The 21511-nt window shown below is 47.1% G+C and overlaps 1 protein-coding gene across 4 annotated transcripts in view; it reads left to right on the top strand.

Annotated features, from left to right (window-relative positions):
* The window catches only part of PXYLP1 (2-phosphoxylose phosphatase 1), a 63744-nt gene that overhangs the window by 14885 nt on the left and 27348 nt on the right, over window positions 1–21511 (top strand). For 2 of the 4 annotated variants that reach the window (XM_053598692.1, XM_053598693.1), the window contains exon 2: window positions 10867–10997. In XM_053598692.1, the coding sequence (XP_053454667.1) occupies window positions 10919–10997 (79 nt within the window). In that variant the 5' untranslated portion in view covers window positions 10867–10918. Of the gene's footprint in view, window positions 1–1200; window positions 1347–10866; window positions 10998–12707; window positions 12821–21511 lie in introns of those variants that run through there. The other 2 variants (XM_053598694.1, XM_053598695.1) reach the window with 2 other exon arrangements.

Genomic DNA, 21511 nt, shown 5'->3' on the forward strand with positions numbered 1-21511 from the left:
ATCCCTGTAGCATTATGAGAAGCAGTGGAAGGGCCAGAGATCTGATGACTATGTAAGGGGGAGATTGTAGAAGACAGTCCTTCTTGTAAGAACAAAATTTTATATTTTAAAATTAATCTGCTAGAATGATTTGTTTTCCAAAACAAGGCTTTTAGGTATGTTCCTAGCTTAAAGAGAGGCAAGGTGGATCTCCATCCTGACTGAGTCAGTTTTACCATGATCAGCGATCTGGCATTCTGCCATCAATTCTCACAAGGCTGGTGAGCAGAGTCGGCTTCCTATAACCAACAGTGAGTTCTGCAGCATTCCTAAAGCACCCCCCACAGTGCCCCGTCAGAAACTCAACAGACCGTGCAAGGTACATACTGAAACAGGATGAATACTGTGTACTACAGCTGCCGTTCTCAACCTGTGGGTCACGACCTGCAGGAACTGTATTGAAGGGCCGCAGCATTAGAAGGTTGAGAACCACTGTACACCGCATACCTTTGTGCCCTAATTAGTAGACATACTAAAATATTCGACTTAGAGACTTGCGTTTATGATGGGTAGTGCAGAATGAGAACTTGCTTATTTAGCTTGAATTTGTGGAAACTAGCGAGTGAACATGTCTCGTGGCTACCCGACTGCTTCCCCCAAGTTTCTCATTTAAGTACCATTGACCTGGAGTCTTGTGTTTCATTACAACTTTAACCCAAGCAGCCTTGGCACTGTTAAGAGCGTGATTCCCTACCTTGCTGGCCGGGAGCTGGGAGGAGATGTAGCTCTGTTTCCTTCCCAAGGTAAGTCTCCGTGAGTCTGTGGGACAGTGCTCTTAACTTTATTTTTGTTCTCTTTGTCACTTCATAAGTGCAAAGGAGCCAAAGAATGGGGTTTTTTGTTTTTTTTTAATTAGACCATAGCTGTATACATTAATGCAATTATGGGGTACAGTATGCTGGGTTTCTATACAATTTGAAGTACTTTCATGAAACTGGTTAACATAGCATTCACTGCATTTGCTTAGTTGTTTAAGACATTTATATTCTGCACTTAGTAGATTTAACATGTACCCTTATAAAATGCACCATAGGCATGGTCTCACCAGCCCTCCCTCCCCCATCCTCCCCCCTTCCCTCCCCTTCCCCTCCTCTTTACCCTTCATCTTGGGCTATAGTTGGGTTATAATATTCATATGAAAGTGTGGGTGTTTATGAATTGGTTTCATAGTACTCAGCCCTACTATGAAACAAAAAAATAGTTTTGAAAGCTTGTTTGGAGGTCTGAATCGGGGAATCCCTGGATCCCAGCGCCTTGAGGATTCCTAGAAGTCACCCTTGCTAGTCCCACCACAGCATGCCCAGCAGGTGGGTACCCACACTTGACCACTTCCATGGGTGCGAGGGCTTCTTCTGTACTGGCACCGTCCACCTCCCACTAAGGGTGGCAGCACCTTTCTAAAATGTACTTTGAGGGCCTGAAGTTCCTGCCACTGGCACTGACAGTGATATCAATCTGCAGGAGTCCTGGTGCCCCACGCCTGTCGTGGTCGCCTCATAGAATGAATGGTCTTGCAGCAATTGTGGGGCTTTGCAAAGCTCTGTGGGTAAAGCTCTGCCAGCCTGGAAAAGTCTTCATAGGGTGAAACACCTCAGTGACACATGCGAGTGCTCCGTTCGTACATCCGTCCCCAGCCTAATCCCGTACAGCATTGTTAATGTAGAAATGCAAGGATCAGAGAGCGTATGTGGCCTTGGCAACCTGTCCCTTCAGGTGTGTCTCATTCATTGTGCAGCTGTGATTCTCAGGACTTTGTAAACTTGTTCTGCCTTTAAAACTTTGGCTTTTATCGCTCAAACCTTCATCACATGCCACTTTCAATTCCAGTTTTTCAGCCTGCCTGTTTAATTTTATGTGCTTTCCTTGACATTTTAAGAAACTTTTAATTGATGCAGTTTGCTGGCAAAATAAAAAATTTAAAAAACAGCCATATTTTTAAAGTGACTTTGTGGTGAATAAATCATGCCAACTGCATGTTCTCGTTCCTTTGTTGAGGTGCTTATAACTGCTTTTGACATTCTAAAATAAGAATGCCAGTTTCAGATTGTAGCTGCTTCTAAAACTTAAGAAAGAGCAAAGCAGAGAAGTTGGACAGAACTCAGACGTCTTCCAAAATGTCAGAAAAAAATAAGAGTACATAAAAGTGAAAATCTTGGCCTGATGAATTAGTTATTTCAGTCTGTTCTGGCCCTGAGAAATGATCAGCTGCCTTGACAAGTTTATCCTTCACAGAGCTGGAAAAAACCTCAAAGGGGAGTGATTCTCTTCTTTGTAGTTAAAAAATAAAGAAAAAAAAAATCATTACTATTTCAGGGATTTAAAAATACTAAATCTGCAGATTATCAGCCTGAAATCCTTTTTGGAAAGAAATGGTAGATAAATAATTCATGCTGCATACTTTAAAGACACATAAAATGTGGAATAAAAGGTCTATTAGAAGAACTTGTACAGTCAGCAGGCTACAAGCTACTGCTCTGCCATTTGCCACTGCTGAATTATACCTGAGCAAACCAGCATTGATGTTTTTGGAACATATAATTATGACTGTATGTGCTTTGATTATTAGAGCTGAACGTTGTGGTACTGTCGTCAGATGACTGAGTTTGAGAATAATTTTATAGACTGACTGTGCGTGTTGTCAAACCTTCTCCAGTTATGGGTTGGTGAAATCCCCATGCTCCTTTGTTCCTAACAGAACCTGATTCTGTTCAGGCCTCCACCCTTTCCCTCCCTGCATGGGCCTCCGCCAGGAGGTGACTCCTGGGTGGTTCCGCCCCACCCTTGTGGTCCATATCCAGTGGCAGGGATTGGCTGGGCACGGCATGTGAGAGAAGCCTGCTGGAGGAGTTTCTGGGGAAGGCTTTCTTGCCACTAGTAGAGATGCACAGAATTGTCCCTTCCACTTCCGCCCATTGCCAAGTACAGCTGTGATGCCTGGGAGTGTGGCCACCATTTTATGGCCATGAGAGATGAGCCAGCTCAGGGTGAAAAACACAGAGGATGGCAGAAAGCAGACATAGAAAGGCCTTCGCTTCAGTTAAGCCTTTGAGTTGCTGAATTAACTAGCCCTGGCACTGCTGTCCTAACACTAGGACTTGTTACATGACAATGTTGATTAGTCTTTTTGCTTTAGCTAGCTGGGGTTTTCTGTTACCTGCAGCCAAGCCATACATATTCATATACATATTCTTATATAGATGCGTGCATTATTTAAGATAGAAAAAAAATAAAGTTCAAAAAGAATAAAGGTTACTATCCCTTGGAGGCATTGGTGGTATGTGGTGAGCATAGCTGACTTCCAAAGGTTACCATCCCTGTATCTCATTTATGTCATGTCTAAGAGTTACGTTCAGCCTAGTCAGTGACTAGTTTAGGTAGAGTATTGGTTTGGCTGCTTTAATGGAAGTGAAATAACAATGGCTTAAAAAGCGTGTATTTCACACCTGTATTCCAAGTATAGTGGGGTTGGGGAGAGAAGAGAGGTCAGGGTGGGCTGGCATAGCCAGCCTCTTTTTGATCTGGAATTGCCAAATTCCTCCAGTCACAGCACATTGGCCAGAACTTGATCACATGAGCATGGCTAGTTTTCAAGGGAGTCTGGGAAATATTCTCTTTAGCTGGGTGGCCATGCGTCCAGCTAAAACCCACAGGGTTTTGCTCCTAAGGGAGAGAATAGACACTTTGGGACAGTTCAATGTACTGCTGTGTAGTATATCTGTGACAGTAAAGAGGAAGAACATGACGAGGACCGAGTGCTGGGCACCACTCTGTGGGTGTAAAGCAGGGTTGAGCCACATAGGCCAAGCTCCCTAAGCAGCCTGGGTCCCTGTGCCAATTCTGACCTGTGCTGGCCTCTCTCCAGGTCACCATAGCGACTTAAACCAGGTGATATTTAAACCTCTTCAAACTGACTTTCTCTGGCATGGTGCAGTGGGCATTCTATTTTCTGAGTGGGGAGAGAGGGAGCAAAGACAAGGGGGCGGCAGGGTAAGCGCCTCATGTGTGGTGGTGGGTAGTAAACCATCAGAGAAGTCCTTGGCAGCATTTACTGAGAGCTTGTCGGGAACTGGGTATTATGCTGTGTGCCTTGCACGCGTTAGCCCCACCAGCCCTCACACAACGTGTAAGATGGGCCCAATTCTTCCCATTTCATAGATGGGGAAGTTGGGGCTCGCTGGAGTAGAGGAGGACTCCAGGCGTAGCCAGCTGACCCCTGGGTCCAGGCACTTAACTGCCTATTACAGGAAGGACTGGGAAATGAGATGGGATGGGTGGGGTGTGGCCAGGTCATAGCAGGCCCTGACAGCAGGGCAGAGACTGCTGGGCTCGGCACCAGGGCTTACCCAGGACCTGCTTCAGGATCAATTTGCATCCCTGATCAGCACATCTTCCTGCTCCCAACTGGGTCCGCTGAAGTCAAGAGGTCACTGTTACCACTGCGTGTCATGTTGGGGCATGGCAGTGTCATGGGTTACATTGCCCCTCACTACCCTAACATAAGAGACAGGTTGCTCTAGGAGGGCACCCAGGTGGGAGAGGTCCCTGGGAGGGTCACTTATGAAGCAAAGTGCAGAATGTTCAAGGGAAGGCATGCCTCATGGTTAGTAAGCATCCTTCAAGATGTTGCCCATGCCAAAAGGGGCAAGGAGGCCTGTGGTCCTGCTCCTGTCCAGCATTCCTGAGGGAGGCTGGGTACTAAGAGGAGATAGGACACTGGCCCTAGAAAATGAGGTCAGTCCTCAAAGGGTGCCTGTCCCTCAAGCTGGCACTACTCGGTGGCATGGATCCTGTGAGCAGATCCCCCCGACCTTCTGCTCTAACCTGCAGACCAGTGGGTCAGCTGGCTTGGTTAGAGGGAGTGAGACCCTTGCAGCCAGCTGGGCAGCTGACCTTTCCCAGGCTTTCCTCAGACACCTACCCCCCGCCTTCTCTGGCTCTTCTCACTCTAGACAACCCAGCACTCCACCACTACCATTAATAGCCAGTACCATCTGACTCAGTGTTGTCCGGTCAGTTCATTCTGTTTTCCTAAAATAGAAGTGCACCACCTCCAGTCTGCTCTGCAAGACCAAGTGCCGGCGTCCCCCACGTCCAGGAAACCTACCTGCCATCTCCCAGCCTGGATGTGGTCCCCTCTCTCCTGCTGACAGCTCTGGTTTCATACGGTCTAGATCCATTTACTCATTACTTCAACAACCAGCCTGTGAGCTTCTTCTTAAAAACAAAACAACAAAACCCAAAAACAACTTAAGAAAACTTTTTTTTGTCTTTTGTAGTTTCTGGCCAGAGCTGGGTTTGTACCTGTCACCTCCAGCATATGGGGCTGGTGCCCTACTCCTTTGAGCCACAGGTGCTGCCCAACTTAAGAAAACTTTTTAATAAAAAAATGTTTAACTTCAGACGTAACACGAAAGCAGAGCAGATGTAATGAACCCTCACAGATCTGTCACCCAGCTTCAGCTATTATCAGCATTTTGCCAGGCTTGTCTTATCCATTCCTCCTATCCCCTGCAATATTTTAAAGCAAATCCAGTCTCTGTCATTTCTCCCATAAAGACTCTAGTACATTTCACCTGTGAGCTTCAACATGGCAAAGACTGTATCCTCTGGCCTGCGTCCTAACCACTTGGAATGGTACCTGATCCCTACTGGCTTTCAGGAAATATGTTATTTTGAATGAACTGATTTGCTGGCTGAATGAACTGGCATCAGCCTTCAGAACTGAGCCTGCAAATTAACTGGAGACCTCTGGAATGGGAATAACCACTGGGAACTCAGGGCCCCTCCATCCCGGGTGCCTGTCTTGCTGCCTGGGGTCCAGAGGCTCTACAGTCTGTCCATCTTCATCAGACTCCAAGGTTGGTTTATTCTTAGCCAAGTGTCTTTGATTTTGCAATCAAACTCCACTTTGAGGTCACCTTGTAGAATGGGAATTATTAAGATGTAGCTTTTACCTTCGCTTCATTCACAGTTCACAGCTGTGGACTTGAGGGGATTTTTTAAAAAATTATAATGTATTTACTTTAGGTAATTTTGACAAAAAAAATCAAAGTGTAGACTACATCTAACGTATTTTCTTTAATACCGTCTTTCTATTCCTGGTAATGGTATTTTAACTGTGCAAATGAAAGATAATTGAATGCACATTTTCTTTCAAGCTGTCACGGTCATTTTTAAAACCCTTAATTTTATGCATTTTGAAGGAGACCCTGGGACCAGAGTATATCACTAGATGTGGCATTTTCAGCTCTTATGTGGTAAAAAATAGACTAGAGCTTGGGCTCTGGAAATCTCTTATGGTAAAATAGTAGGTTGAAAGAATGCCTTTGATATGTTCTTTTTTCCTCTTAATTCAGAGGTGGTTTTTCTCATACTGCAATGGGAGCTGCTTGTTAGCTAGCACAGTTTTCAAAATTGTATTCTACAGTCTTTCACTGTTCAGATTTGTTGTAAGGTTGAATTGAGTTAGCTGAGTTTTCTGTTTGTTTTGTTTTTTCGGTTCCATCAGGAATTCAGAGTAATAATTTATGTGTGGGCTTAGCACAGGGGACTAAGCCATGCCCAGGCGAGAGCTGATGACTGGTAACTATTGTATGCTCAGCTTTCACACATAACAATTGTTTCCACTGAAATATTCATAGGAACAGATTTGGTCGTGACACCATATTGAGCCAAGAGCATCTTTTCCATGGAAGGTGATGGTATTGAGAGAATTTTAGGGGTCAGAAGAATGGGGGTTGTAATCCCACAGCACCTCCCCCTGCCAGTGCAGCAGGGAATCTTCCTGTAGATTTTATTTGGGGGGCTATGAGTGAGCAGGTATGGGGTTTCTGCTCTGGGCCCAGAGTCCTGGCTGTCTTTGGCCTGACTTTGTGTCTTGAGAAGCTGTGGAAGACCCCTCAAGACCCCTCAGTGGTAGGTGCAGAGCTCCTGTGGAGGGAAGTTTGGGAAGATGGCAGGAAGGGAGCCTGAGGATTGTATAACTTCGTGAGTGGCTGCAGGAAACCATCACTAGGGGGGCTAGAAAAGGAGAAAAGGAGCTCTGAAGAACGGAGGCTGTAGGTTGGACCATAGAGCCAGAAAGAACCAGTGGGCTGGTAATCCTTGTCCTCTTGGGGTGGTGCCCAACATAAGTGAGGCAGATGTTCCAAGCTGGAAAGCCTAGGGCAAAGCAGGGCACAACAGCTGAGTCAGCCCCAAGGAAAGTTTGCGTGGCAGGGGAACCATGAGTGTGGCCGCAAGCGTGGCTGCCTGCCCTGTCGGGTGGGATGGGCCATGATGAGGTAAGGGGCCAGCAGCCAGGACTGGGGAGAGGAATCACAGCACGGAGCAGAAGCAGCAGCTCAGAGGAAAGGGCCAATCCTTGTGTTCAGACAGTGGCGTCGGTGTCTGCGTGGTTCCTCCAGAGCGGGGGAGTCAGCCGCAGCCCGGACCGACTCTGTGCCGTGTACTTTGCCTGTTGGCGATACTCGCTCCCACTGCCACCTGCTCTTTCATGTTTTTATCCCCAATCTGATGTAAAAATCAGGAGCCTGTGACTCAGAGAAGTGAAAGTCAGTTGTCATGAGAGCTGGAAGTTGAACACAAATCCGCTGGTCCCTGGGGCCTCATCCTGCCCCGCGCGTTACAGTTGCTTGTGTTCTCCTCCACTGCGGAAATGTCTTCAGGGAAGAAACAGCCAGAGCAGCAGAAGCGTGGTCTGGCTCCCACGTGGACACACGCACACACCTGCCCTTGAGCTCCCAGTTCCAGCTACAAACAGATGTCTTCAGATTCATGTGAATTTTGGATTCTCTCGTCGTTATTTAGCAATTTTTAAAAACTAAGAAGAAAGCATGACCTTTATTTTGAGTTTTCCAGGCTCCAGAGAAGACATGTGTCTGAGGGGCTGGTGATGGCACCAGCCTGGTCTCTAGCACTGGTAGAAGATATGGGCCTCTGGCCAAGCTGCAGACTGTCACAATTAGAAAGGGTAGGGTGCAGAAATCCAGAGCATACCAAGGAGGAACGGTGGATCTCTCCAATGAAAAGCCACCAAAAGGCAAAGATATCCAGGGTCCAAAGACTAGGAGCAGTAAGGCAGTTACATGATCCCAGCCATCTGGTTAACCCAGCATATTTAAACCTAAAACTAAATATAGCCCCTTTCCCAAAAAACCCTCAGCGTATTAAAGAATGTAGACAAGATGGAGAGTTGCACGTGGTACCTGCAGATAAGAGTGTGGAGATCCAGTTCTGCTTTAGAATTTCTGGTGAGGAGGCAGGTGTGTCCTCCTCATTATATCAGTCAGCTTGTGCTGGATGTCAAGCTCCCAAAATTCACTGGCTTGAACCAGCAACCATTATATTTGCTCCCGATTCTGTGGCTTAGCTGTGCCGTTCTTCCAGCGTGGGCAGACTCTGCTGATTATGGTTTCTTGGTGGCCTGGCGGGAGCCAGGTGGTCTAGAATGGTCTTGGGTGTGTGGCAGGTTGGTGTCTGAAAAGCACCTCGGAAAGGACTCCTTGTGTTGGTTCCAGGGGGCCTTTCTTCCTCCAGCACAGTAGCCTGGGGTCTTCCCGTGGTGGTCTCAGTGTTGCAAGAGTAGCAGGGGAGGACAAAACAAGGCCTGGCGCATTAAGGACTTGTCAAACCTCGCCCGTAACACATTTGCTGTTGTCCTGTTGGCCAAAATGAATCCCTTGGCCAAGCTGAGAGTCATGGTAGGAAGAGATTACACAAGGCCATGAATATAGAAAGGCATGAACAAATTGGAAGCCCTCATTGCAACAAATCTGCCTTAACCATAAGCTGGAGATTTAACTTAGCAAGTAACCATTGTTTCTACTGAACATCCACCTGAAGACAACTCTGAACCATACTTTGGTTAATACCCATATGAAAAGGCAATGTCATGGCCAGGTGTGGTGGCTCCCATCTATAATCATAGCACTCTGGGAGGCTGAGGTGGGTGGATCGCTTGAGCTCAGGAGTTCAAGACCAGCCTAAGTAAGAGTGAGACCCTGTCTCTCCTAAAAATAGAAAAACTAGCTGGCCATCATGACGGGTACTGGTAGTTCAAAAAAGAATTTGAGGTTGCCTTGAGCTGTGATGATACCACAGCATTCTGGTGAGACTCTTATCTCCAAAAAAAAAGAAAGAAAGAAAAGGCAGTGTCAAGTAAAACCATAGGATACATCCTTAGCTGTCCTACTGGCCCGTCATTCCAGTCAGGCACGTGGGAAGTCCCCAGGAGGCAAGAAGCAGGAAGTAGGTGAAGGGCCAGCCCCGGCCCAGCAGTGGAAGAAAGGACCTCGCCTCCTACCTGCAAATGCAGAGCAGCTAACCAGCAAGTCTGGTGATGAAGCAAGCAACACCACCCAGGCTCAGAAATCAGGGGAGGGTGATTTCCAGAGCTGACAGGGTGGCTTCCAAGGCCTAGAGTGAGAGGACTGAAGACAGGCTTGTGAGCCAGAGCAGAGCGAGGGATGTGGATAAGAACACATGAATATACGGGACTCAGGTTGGAGGACTGAGGCCCTACCCTTAGTTAGGGGTGGACAAGAGCGCTTGACATTGAACAGTGTAAAACTGGAGTTTGTGTTATCAGAGATGCCAGTTGCTGGACATCAAGTTCGATTGTGAGGTGCAAGTGGATTTTTGTCAGTCTTTTGGCTAATGTTCCCTTTTGGTAGAATGTCTGACAAGTTCCTAAGAATGGTTTTCAGACTCCCCTGCAGGGCCCTTGGGAAGGGGGTAGAAAGGAAGGGGGTCCAGGGCTCGGCTCCTGCTTCATTCCCAGCAGATGTGCTTTTTAAAAAAATAGGTCTTGAGATCTAATCTATACACTCTACAGTTCACCAAGTGTACAATTTCATGGCTTTTACTACATTCACACAACTCTCACCACATTAGCAGATGAGCTTTTATCTGATTTTGTCTAACAGGGCCCTAAAGATTATATTTGAAGGAGCAGAAGATCCAGGTTTGAAATTACTCTTACAGTCTTACTGTAGGTTAAGAACCTTTTCTAGAGAGACTGTGTTTTTCACGTTCTTTTTAAAATCCCAGTGAGAACCAGGAAATAAATTTTATTTCTAAAATCGATAGGATAAAATCTATAGTAGCCATTTACTTTTTTCATAGATGGGACATTTAGGGCCTTATTCAGCTTTTTCTTTTTTTCTTTTAGAAGTCTTTTTGTACAGTTCTAACGTGGCTGGAGAAATTTAAAATGAGTGATGTGGAGCTTCAGGAAGACCCCTGGCTGCAGCTGAACTAGGTTCCATGGTCCAGGATGAAGGGAAGTCTTTAATTAGCAGATGGGGCTAGTTGGTGCGGGAGCAGATCCACCTGTACACCCAAGACATTCCTAAAAGCATTACTGTGGGACATGTTTCGATGACTGATGTTCAGATTAACAATTACAATTAAAGAAGACCAAGGTCATCTTAGCAGAACATTCATCAAAAAAGTTAGGGATTTAAAAGGTTGTAGTTCATGATAAGGCATGCTGGTCCTCGACTTTCTTCATCGGGACTTTGTAAATGCTCAATAAACATCCTTTACATTTTTCTGAGGAAAGGTCATGTCTGTACAATATCTCACTCCCTATTGATGTCAGATAAACGAGGCATTCATGCACAGGTTTCCTCTCGTTAAATGGAAGGCAGCATTCTTGCTTGGGCTTTTGGGGGCAAAGACTAATCATCAAGTGTGCTATTGTTCTCCAGCTAGAGATTCACGCTTCCCTGCCAGGGGACTGGACTAATCGGATTATTTTCAGTTGATAAACTTGGTTTTCCATCTCTGAATGGAATTGTCTTGCTGTCTCTGCTTTATTCACAGGACATGTTCCCAATTTGAGGTGAAACCATGAAGAGGAAATAGAAGAAGAAGAATGCTTTTCCGCAACCGCTTCTTGCTGCTGCTGGCCCTGGCTGCGCTGCTGGCCTTCCTGAGCCTCAGCCTGCAGTTCTGTGAGTAGAGCAGGGTGTCCCCAGGCACGGAGGGGAGGGCGTTTCATTCTGAAACAGAGGGCCCAGGTTTGTGGGAAACAAGAAGGCCTCAAAGCCTTCGTTTTTAAATGAACAAGGAGGTTGGAAACAACTAAGTCTCTTTTATTGTTGGTGCTCGTGGTGGACGGTTGCAAACAGGGTTCTAACCCACCGAGCAGTGCTCAGGGAGTGCTCTTTTGACCTGGATTCCCAGACTGCCTGGTTAGTCGCAGATTCTTAGTTCAGACTTCCCAGGTGGAGACACCGAGTGGCCCAGCTTGACTTTCATGCAGAGATCACCAAGCAGAGGTGTGTGTCCACTGAGGGTTGGGTGTCCATTTCATACCTAGTCAGCTGTGGGGCTGGAGTTGTTTGGGGCAAGGTGGGGGTGTGGGGGTCAAGTCACCAGTATCAAGCTTGCCCAGGAGCAGCAGGAGATTTGCCTGATAAATCCCATGTGGCCAGGTAAGAGTGGCCCAGGGTCTTCTGGGAGGCGCCTTGCCCTCCTGTGGCCCCCTCTCTATGTGGCACGCTCAGTGAGTGCCAACCTGTGCTCTGTACCCAGATCCTGGGGCCCGCTGCCCAGAGTGTCCTGTTCCCCACCCATCCTACCCTTTCCCTTTCAGCCCTCCACTTCTGCCCAGGAGCCTTCCAGGAGTCCCCAAGGGTTTGAAGCTTCTTTGGTGTGGCCATAAAAGCTTTGGCCCATTCCTTCCTCTCAGTGACCGTGCAGGGGTGTAGGCATCACTTCTGTGTCCTTTCCTACTACGAGACTGTCTGCTCTTTGAGAGTGGGGACTATGTCCTGTTTCCCTCTATATCCCAGGAACCAGCGCTGCCCAACACGTAGTAGGTATTTCATAAATGTTTCTTGAATGCATGATTTTGTGCCTGCCCTGAAAAGCACATGGATCCCAATTTCCTTTCCCCCTGCTCCTTTATACTTGAAGCTGAGAAGGTGTCTATACAATGCCAAGCATTGTGCTTTTGCTGTCACTGCCTTCCCTCCATTTCACTGCCTCACCCTAATGGGTGGGAAATAAGCAGTTGGCACCCATCACCGCCCAGGGCATCTCTGCGAGGAGGTGGCATCTGTGTCACAGTGTGAATGATGGAAGGAAGGGCAGGTGGCTCGGTGAGTGGGATGTGAGTGCACAGAGGAACACAGGAAGGGCTTGGTGTGAGGAATAGGTGGTGTGAAGTGAGGAGGCTTCTAGCAAGTTGCTCTTGTTCACCTCCAGCTGTGACATATTCCCATGCACGCATCTGGTACATATCACAGGTTATTTCTAACAGTAAAGGGAATTAAAAGTGCTTATTTTATCCTTCCAGAATTGGAAAAGAGGTCAAGAGAAGGTGGGCATCAGAAGTTTAAAAATATTCCAGATGTTAAATGGGAAGCCTTTTCACAAAGTGTGGCAGGACTTGCAGTAGTTTAATTGTTTGTAACATTTCATTAAAAATTTTCCGTCCTTTGGTTGGAGCGGTAGGATGTTACAATCAATCCTGATTTTTATTCTGAGAACCTGCCAGGTCCTCAGACGTGAATGTGGGTTACTTGTGTTTGCGGTATTTCTCTTGCATGAGCTGGTTTCCACGTCACTGAATTGGCCTGTGTGTTTTGCTTATATAACTCCTCTGAAAGTACCTTCTGTTTTAGGAAAGCCAATTTTCAGCCACACTTTTTTAAAGGAAAATTTTGCAGGGTAAATTAGCCTGGCTGAGTCTGAGCTCTTTATTCTTGGAGACATTGGAGTTCGGAAAGATATTAAGATATGGACGTTCTCACTGCTCTTCTACTTCTAGGTAAACTGTAACTTTGGAATTTCCTCATTTCTGTATAAATGGAGTTTAATTGCTTCATTTATTTAATTGCTTTATTGGTTGCTTATTATTGTGGTGTAAGAAACTGCACTAATTCATAATGTAAAGGTTTATGCTTAAGTAACACTGATGTTCTCATTCTTACCCTAAAATATATGGACTTTTTCTTTGCTATTTGTTTTGACAAACTCTTGAATACCAAATTAGCACATAAAGTAATTTTAAGTAATATGTTTGAGGCGACCAAATATAAATTGGTTTTCTCATGTTTTAAGTAAACAGCATAGTCTCGTTTTCTGAAATGATTACGGATTTTATTTTGTCTTTTTGGTAGCTTGCTTTTTCTGATGTTTTTGAATATGAAAAAGATAATACCCAACTTATGATTCGAAAATTAGCTATTTAAAATAAGCATTTCTTCCTCTGGGTACAGAGAGGGCATAATGAACTCGCATATATTTATTAAGTGCTTATGGATGTGTGACATTTTTCTACACTGTGGGGGTAGACGAAGTAGGGAAGGTTACACAAAAACGATTACCATACTGGCTGGTCCGAGTGCAGGGGTGTTTACAACGAATTGATCACAACCAGTTACAGATTCCTTTGTTCCTTCTCCACTCCCACTGCTTCACTTGACTAGCCCAAAGATGCTGCTCAGAGTTTCTTAAAATATGTTGATCTTAAATGGTACTGAGGATTTACTATATGCCTAGAGTCCTTAGTAAAATCATTTATTTTGTATTTTGACGTCCTTGATGTTTCGAGTTTGGAAATGGGGGGCATTCTGAAATTCCTTCATTTGAATTATAGAAGGGAATGAGTAAGGCATAAATGTTTTCAGCTATTATAGTTAAAATACACACAGGTGGAAACTTCTCGAATTGAAGGACTCCTTTAACGCACTAAGGGAAGACCGTCCGGAGGTGAAGGCTTTCAAATCATGAGCTACATTTCTCTGCTTTTCTGCTTTGCCCCAACATTTCCTTCCTGCTCATTTTGTGCTTGTTTTACCACGTTCCCACCGTCATTCTCAAAATGGCGGCGTGGCGGGAGCAGGCAGGCTCTGGAATCATAACCTTGGGTTTGAACGTCAGCTTCCCCAATAAGCAGCTGTGTGTCTTTAACTTCTTCTAAAATGGAGCTAATTATTGTTGCTTTGCAAGGCTGGTATGAGAACAGAACTTTATGGGAAAACTCTTGGTTTATGAAAGCATAGCCAACATGAACCTTTTAAGCAAACCAGTACAAAGTTTCAACTAATGCACCATCATCAGAAAACCAGGGCTTAACCAAAAGATTGCCAGAGTGGATGTTACTTAAGCCATTTGGCAGGGGGAGGCTTTCGAAGTATATCATACATGTATTTGTTTTCAATCAGAGTACACTGGTCACGATGGGGGCTATTTATACTGAGCATCGGGTGCCCATTTCTGGGGTTGCCCTCTTGACCGGGGCTCTGATCGACTTCAGTGGGGTCAGAGGGAAATGTTGAAGGTGAACTGGAGATTCAGATTCCCAGTTGCAGAAGTGAAAGACAGAGTTGTCTTCAGTCTCCCTTTTCAAGAGAAGTCAGGCTGTGGTCCAGGTGAACATGGAGTCGCATTTCAGTTATGTGTAAGGAGGGACTTCCCAGCGGTCAGTGCCATGCGGAGTTGGAGTGGGTGGTGTGTTCTTCATCATCAGAGTTGGCAGGCCCTGGAGGGTTGCTCTCTGAAGAGCAGAGTTATTGGGCAGGTCACTGGGCCCGATCCCATTTAAAGTCTCTTTAAATTCTGAGGTTTCATGAATTTTATCTTTCCTTGCTAATCCAGTGCCACGAGTATGTGCAACTTAGTTTTTTAACAACCGTTCCTTGCATTTCCACCATGGGTTAGACCCTAGACTGGGAGTTTAGTCCCCCAAGGACCCCAGGGAGCTTTCTGTCCCACAGAGGAGAAGCACAGGCAACTATGGGGAATACCAGGTCTGGTGTGCTGGGGTAGGAAAGGACCTGGACTTGATCCAGATTGCCTGGGTCAAGTCCGCAGCCTGCCACTTTACCAGCTGTGTGACCTCACTCAAGGTATTTACCTTTACTGTGCCTCAGTTTTCGTGTCTGTAAAATGAGGGCAATCTTAGTTCCTATTTCATATGGTTGGTAATGGATTCAGTACACCTGGAACAGGGCCTGGGCACATGGTAATCACTACATGTGTATTTGTTAAATTAGACTCTGCAGCAACCTGAGGCCTGTAATCCTTTGCAGGGACAGCTGGTGGGAGCTGAGCAACTGAGTCGGGGCTGCCCCCTCGGGCGTGTGCTCACCCTGTCTCCACAGTTGTCACCTGCCTCGTCCCTGTCAGCTCCTTAGCTTGTGCCCTGTGAGGCACATAGAGAGAAAGAGGAGAGAGCGCCCTGCAGTGAGGGGCAGACTGGAAGAGAGGCCGGGGAGGAAGCAAAGCAGGAGCAGCCAGTGGGGTTGGGGCGCAGGGAGCCTGCCCAGAAGTTCTCAGGGGTGTGTGTGTGTGTGTGTGTGTGAGAGAGAGAGAGAGAGAGCGCGCGCACGAGCATGTTTCCCGCAGCTTCCCAGTGCCCCTCTCACTTGCCTTCATTTTTCCTGTAGCAGCCCCCAGACCCCTCCGTCTGCTGTCCCTGGGAAAGAGAGTAACACGGCTTGGTAGAACAGTGTACATTAAAGCGAAGATGCCTCCGAGTAGCCCGTATGGAGGCCTGGGAGCAGCCAGAGTGTATTTTTGTGTTTTGTTTCTTTAGAGACAGTCTTGCCCTGTTGTCCCAGCCACAGTGCAGTGGTGCCATCATAGCTCACTGCAGCCTTGAACTCCTGGGTTCAAGCCATCCTCCTGCCTCAGCCTCCAAAGTAGCTGAGACTATAGGTGCACACCTCCATGCCCAGCTAATTTTTTAATATATTGTAGGAACAGGGTTCTCACTATGTTGCTTAGGCTTCTCTTAAACTCTTGGCCTCAAGTGATCCTTCTTCTTCTCCCAAAGTGCTGGGATTGCAGGCATGAGCCACCGCGCCCGGCCTGGGCCGAGGTATTTGATACCCGCCTTGGTTGTTCAGGCCCATGCTTCCTCAGCCTCAGCCCACTCTTTGCACATGGCTGTGAGCATTTGCAGCTTCCGCTCCTTGAGAGGAAGGTATATCGTATGTGGTGGTAGTGATTTTGCTGAGGCACATATTTGGATAAAAATAGCTGAAAATGAGCTTCTCAGCTGCTGAGCAAGCTGGGTCTTGCACCCAGCCGGGAACTTTGTTGTCTTCTGTTCTTTGTCCTGTGTACCTTTTATGGAGAAAAGCACACAACATAGTGATACGTGTGAATTTGGGGATTCAGGAAGATCTAGGTATGTTTTCGCGGCAATGGTTTGGGAACATGGAGCCCTTAGAATGCCCAGGGTCTAATGTACTGTATACTCTATTCCAAAAATCACAATGGAGTTCCACTGGTGGGCTTTCAGTTTGGTGAATTGGAGAAAAAGGTATGATAAATTAAAAATGAGAGTTTACTCTTTTTGTTTCTTTTTTTGAAACAGAGTTTCACTCTGTTGCCCAGGCTAGAGTGCCGTGGCATCAACCTAGCTCATAGCAACCTCAAACTCCTGGGTTCAGGTGATTCTCCTGCCTCAGCCTCCCGAGTTGCTGGCACCACAGGCACACACCACAACACTAGCTGATTTTTTTTTCTGTTTTTAGTAGAGATGGTGTCTCGCTCTTGCTCAGGCTGGTCTCAAACTCCTGAGTTGACAGGATTCTCCTGCCTCGGCCTCCCAGACCGCCTGGCTTGGGTTTACATTTTTAACCTAAGAATTCTGTCCTATCTCCATCTCATCATTATGACTGAAGTTTTACACTTAGCATTTTCTAAATTAATTTTGATCCTTTCCTTGAAGGTTTTTTTTCTGCTTGGTTTCTACGGGTTTTCATTGTGATTTTCCTCTGAATGTTTTATGTCCAGCTGTCTCATAGAATTAAATATCTGAAAAAAGAGTCTATAGGTGAGTGACAGAATTAAACACACAGTTCAACTTTCATCACAATTTCTTAAGCTCACACTGTAGCTGCCTTAGAGGGAACTAAGAGTATGGTGCCGTGAGTCTCCCGCAGGCGGGGCACTCATGCCTGTGGCTTGATGCTAGTTTTCTTCCAGGCTGGGGTACTGTCATCTTCCCACCCCTTTTCCTCCCTGTTTTCTTTTTTCCGTTCCTTGTTTTTGGTTTCTCCTCTGAGAGAAATTCTCATCAGGCATAATTACACAACAGAGTAGAGAGGTATGTTTAAAGATGTTTGTGTAATAAGAAACAAAGAGGACGGTGACCAAAGTGTACAAGAGTAAGTACTCCATTATACCATGATTACACATTGACTTGGAAGGTTGTCCATAATGTCTTAAATAAAAATGCATGTGACGCTTCCTATCTAAGAGTGTGTGTGTGTGTTGGTCTTGAATCAACAGCATTGATTCCTGTCTTCATTTTAGAGGAGAGTACTATAAGGGCTAGTTAGTAAAAATAGCAAGTGTCAGGAACAGCAGCCAGTGAGCTCAGGAGAGCACCTGGAGATTGCCAAGACCCAGTGAAAAGACAGAATAGGAGAGAAAACCACAAATGTTTACATTGTTGTAACCACCAAAGGAAGATGAGCCAAGAACACAGCTAGAGTTTGACCAGGCGGAGTGTGTGCCCACAGAGCTGACCAGCCAGGGCCCCCTCCCCTGTTTCCTTGGCAACAGAGCTCTTGCCCCACACCAATGACATTAAAAGAGGAAGTCCACATCGAAATGAAGTGGGTGGTAATCTTAACAGCAGCCCCCGCTTAGGGGAGAAGATGGAGAAGCTGACCTAGAAGAGGCAGCAAAGGCAGAATCCAAATCCTGTGCAAGAGGGCGGGTGTCCAATCGGAGGCAATGTGGCTGCAGTGCACACCGCAGAGGGTGCTCAGGCCACGCAAGGGCCCGGGGGAGCCGGCCTCCTGGGTTGGGAGAGGCAGAGGGGTCGACCAGGCAGAGGGCCTGTCTGTGAGTCATCTGGTTCCAGCGCCAGCATCACCCTTTGCCTCTCCCTGCCCTTCTCTTTCTCTGTGTCACCTGAGGGGCTAAACCCCACTGGTCCTGGGTCTGCCTCTCCCCAGCCTCACGTGTCTACCAGGCAGTTTATAGGACATCCAGATACCTGAGGGCTCAGCTCCAAAGGGCCACATTGTCCCTTTCCCTGAGGCAGCCTCCCCAAAGCTCCCCACTCACCTGGCTGCTCTTTTTTCCCTTTACACAGAAGGCAGGTGACCAGCCCACATTCATGGCAGATGATCAGCCCACCCACAGTTGGGTTGGTGGTCTCAATGGGGTGCAGACCTTTGAGACACAGGAGACATATTTGCTCCTCTTGGGAGAGGGAAAATAATTTGCTCCTCTTGGGCCTTAGTGACTCTGCCACCCCCCACCCCCAGGGCAGGTGGAAGCTCTGAGGGGCACACGGCTGCTCACATCCTCGGAAGTGTGCACACTGGCTTCTCTGATGGAGAAGATGGTGGGTGATTTTCCTTTTCTTTTTATATTTTAGTGTCGAATGACTATTTTAGGATGAACTCATGTTTATATGAAGTGTAAAGATCCCTTTTTATTTTGAAAAAGACATTTAGTTAATCTTTTCCTGAGAGTTTTGGAATTGGAAAACTGCTTCCATGTATCGGGTTCTTAGCCTGAACCCATGGACTTCTGCACTGTCCCACGTGGTTCCGGGGGTCCTGTAAGTCCTCAGAAGTCAAGTTCAAAAGAATGCAGTCCTCTGTCAGGGACATGTTCAATAGATCTCATCAGATTCTCAAAGGCGAGGGTGGGGGGTCCAGGGCACAGGAAGGTTAGAGAGGTAAGATTTTCTTGTAGTTCTTTTTCGTGGCCTGTCCTGGACATCTCTGTCATTTCTAGTTTCTGTCATGATTTGGAGTCTTTAGCATTTGCATCCTCTAATCCAATGGACGTGTTAGGGCAAGGCCAGTTACCAGGCTTCCAGAGGAAAACGGTGCTTCTCAACGCCCCGGGAGGCTGCAGCAGGGGCTCACACCAGGCCACAGTGGGAGCCCTCGCTCTGGCAGTGTAGCTGTAGATCTCAGTGGCAGATGTCAGAGGGAGGGGTCAGGCAGAGCAGAGACCAGAGCTGGTGAATGGTTCAGGGTGGGGAGCTCCAGTGGACAGGGCGTGCTGGGCCTCCAGCCTCGTGAGCCATCCCCTGCTATGGTTCCCCAGCTCCCTGAATGTCAGCAGGCTTATCAAAAGAACTTCCTAAATTCTTACCTAATGTGTTTCACCATGAGGCAACAGTAAGAATAAGAAAAACAAGAAAAATTGATGTAATATTGTGGCACGAAGTGGATAGATCAAAGAGGGGAAATTGGATTCAACTGTTTGGTCAGTCTTGTCTGTGTAAAGCCAAGTATGTCACAGGCTGCAAATGTGGACTTGGCTTTCGTATTCCAAATGTGTAATGTGCTGTGCAGCCTTTAATAGCAATGACCGAAGGCAGATAACAGAGCTGTGGGCTCTTCGCCGTGGTTCTAGTTTTCACCTGACAATTGCAGCAGACATTTTTATATTTAGCACAGGAAGGGCATTTGAGATAATTTAGTGGGTTGAAGGACACTAGGGAATTGTGAGAATTGACTGAATTGAGCACATCATTATTCCTTGGCAGACCTGTGAAGGAGAGGGAATTCAAGAGGCTTTTGGATATTAGAAGGAGGGAATCGGAGGAATTAGGTGGCGGGGCTGGGGGTGTATTAGCTCATGAGAAGGCACTATCTCAGATAAGCAGAATGTATTGAAGAGGGGTCAGACTAGCTGGACACAGCCTTCCTGAGGCCAAGTTGAAAGGGGTATCTTTTAAGAGCCTGCAAAAAAAAAAGAAAGAATCACATCAAGGGGACAGATGTGGAAAATAGTATTTCTCGATCCCTTACCTGATTCCCCTCCTAGGTGACATCTCAAGTCGTCCTTATCACTGCTATGATGTGTAGGCATCACCATGTTATAGATGAAGGAAATGAGGGATAGAGAGGCAACAGGTACTTGCCCAGCGTCACACATTAGGAAATAACAGAGCCAGGACTTAAACCCACATCTTACGATGCTGTAGCTCATGCCTAGCTCCAGCCCCAGACCACCTCCTTGCATTCAGAACCACGGACAGCCACAGCAGCAGGAACAACTGAGAACAGACTTCAGCAGAGTCCCAAGGAGGAGGTGACTATAGTCTCCTAAGAAGTGATAGCCCAGAGTTGAAGTCCCAACAAAGGCAAGGCAGGCCCTGGAGCTAGGAAGGTAAAAAGCAGATGGTGGGGCCGGCACCCAGCCCCAAGAGGTTCTTGCTGGTGCAGCCGACACTGTGGCCCCATCATGCTTGTGTTCACTGGGATACTGTGGGTCCCAGATGCCTAATCATATGCGCCTGGTGTCTGTGTGACAGACAGAGGAGGAACTGACCAAAAAAAATCACACCAGCTCAGGATGGTAGGAGGCAGAGGTTTGGAGGTCCCATGACAATTCCACTCCAAAACGGGGTGTCATCCATGTGGGGCAGCCTGTGTTTCCTAGAAAGGGCCCTTATTGGCACAGCTACCTAGGGTCAGGTCCCTATCCATGGACCAGGTAGCATGGAAAGAAAGGGTCCTGGAGGACATCCCCAGGTGGCATCCCCCCCCCACCGGGCCATGGGGTTGGCTGCTCCCAGGGGAGGATGGGGCTGTCTCCACAGAAGGAAGGGATGAGCTGTGAGCTGACCCAGGGACGGGGGCACCTGTGAGGAGCTTGCATACATCCGGTTCCTAAGGTGGAAGCTTGTGGAAGAAGGCCAGGTACCCAGGTAGATTTGTATCCCCTGCTGTGTCTGTCCCAGGGCCTGAATGTGGGGAGGTGAGCTGGGACTAGGGTGTCAGCTTGCCATCTAGAGCAGTGGTTCTCAACCTGTGGGTCACGACCCCTTTGTAACAATGAATATACATCGCGGCATTAGGAAGGTTGAGAACCACTGATCTAGAGGAAAGACGCTGGTCTATCTTGTGCAGATCAGAATGACTCCCAGATAACGAGCTGGCAGCAGGCACCTGGCTGTGGGAATAACTAAGGTGGCCCCACCTGCAAGGGCCAGACGGGCTCTGTGGCCTGGGAACCTGCTGTTTTGATCTGAGACTGACCCTCGGTCCTTTCCCTTCCTTCCTTCCTTCTATTTCATGGTGACCATCAGTAGAATAAATGAATTAAAATAAGCACATCATCATGAGCAGAGACTCCTTCCAGAGAAGCTTGTAGTGTTGGCTACTGGGCCTTGTTGATTAGGTCATACTTTTCTTGAAGCTGTTATTGACCATTGATAGTAGCTTCCCAGTACTTCCTTTATATCCAGGTTTTCACTGCTATATTCCTGTAGCTGCAACCCCAGATCAACATCCAGGGAGAGCAAGAGACGCCATGTCCAGGGAGAGCAAGAGAAGTCATGACGGAGGGGGCCGTTTTCCCTGTGTGCTTTCTCATTTTCTTTTCCTATTTAATATCTGCCTGTCCTCCCCAAGTGGGTCGTAAGCTCCATGAGGGCAGAGACCTTGTCCATCTTACTCTCTGAAGAACCCCCAGCAGCAGGTGCTCAATAAATGTTGGGTGGCTTAAATGCACAGAGGCATAG

The sequence above is a fragment of the Nycticebus coucang genome, chromosome 8 (assembly GCF_027406575.1).
Source record: "Nycticebus coucang isolate mNycCou1 chromosome 8, mNycCou1.pri, whole genome shotgun sequence".
Lineage (NCBI taxonomy): Eukaryota > Metazoa > Chordata > Mammalia > Primates > Lorisidae > Nycticebus > Nycticebus coucang.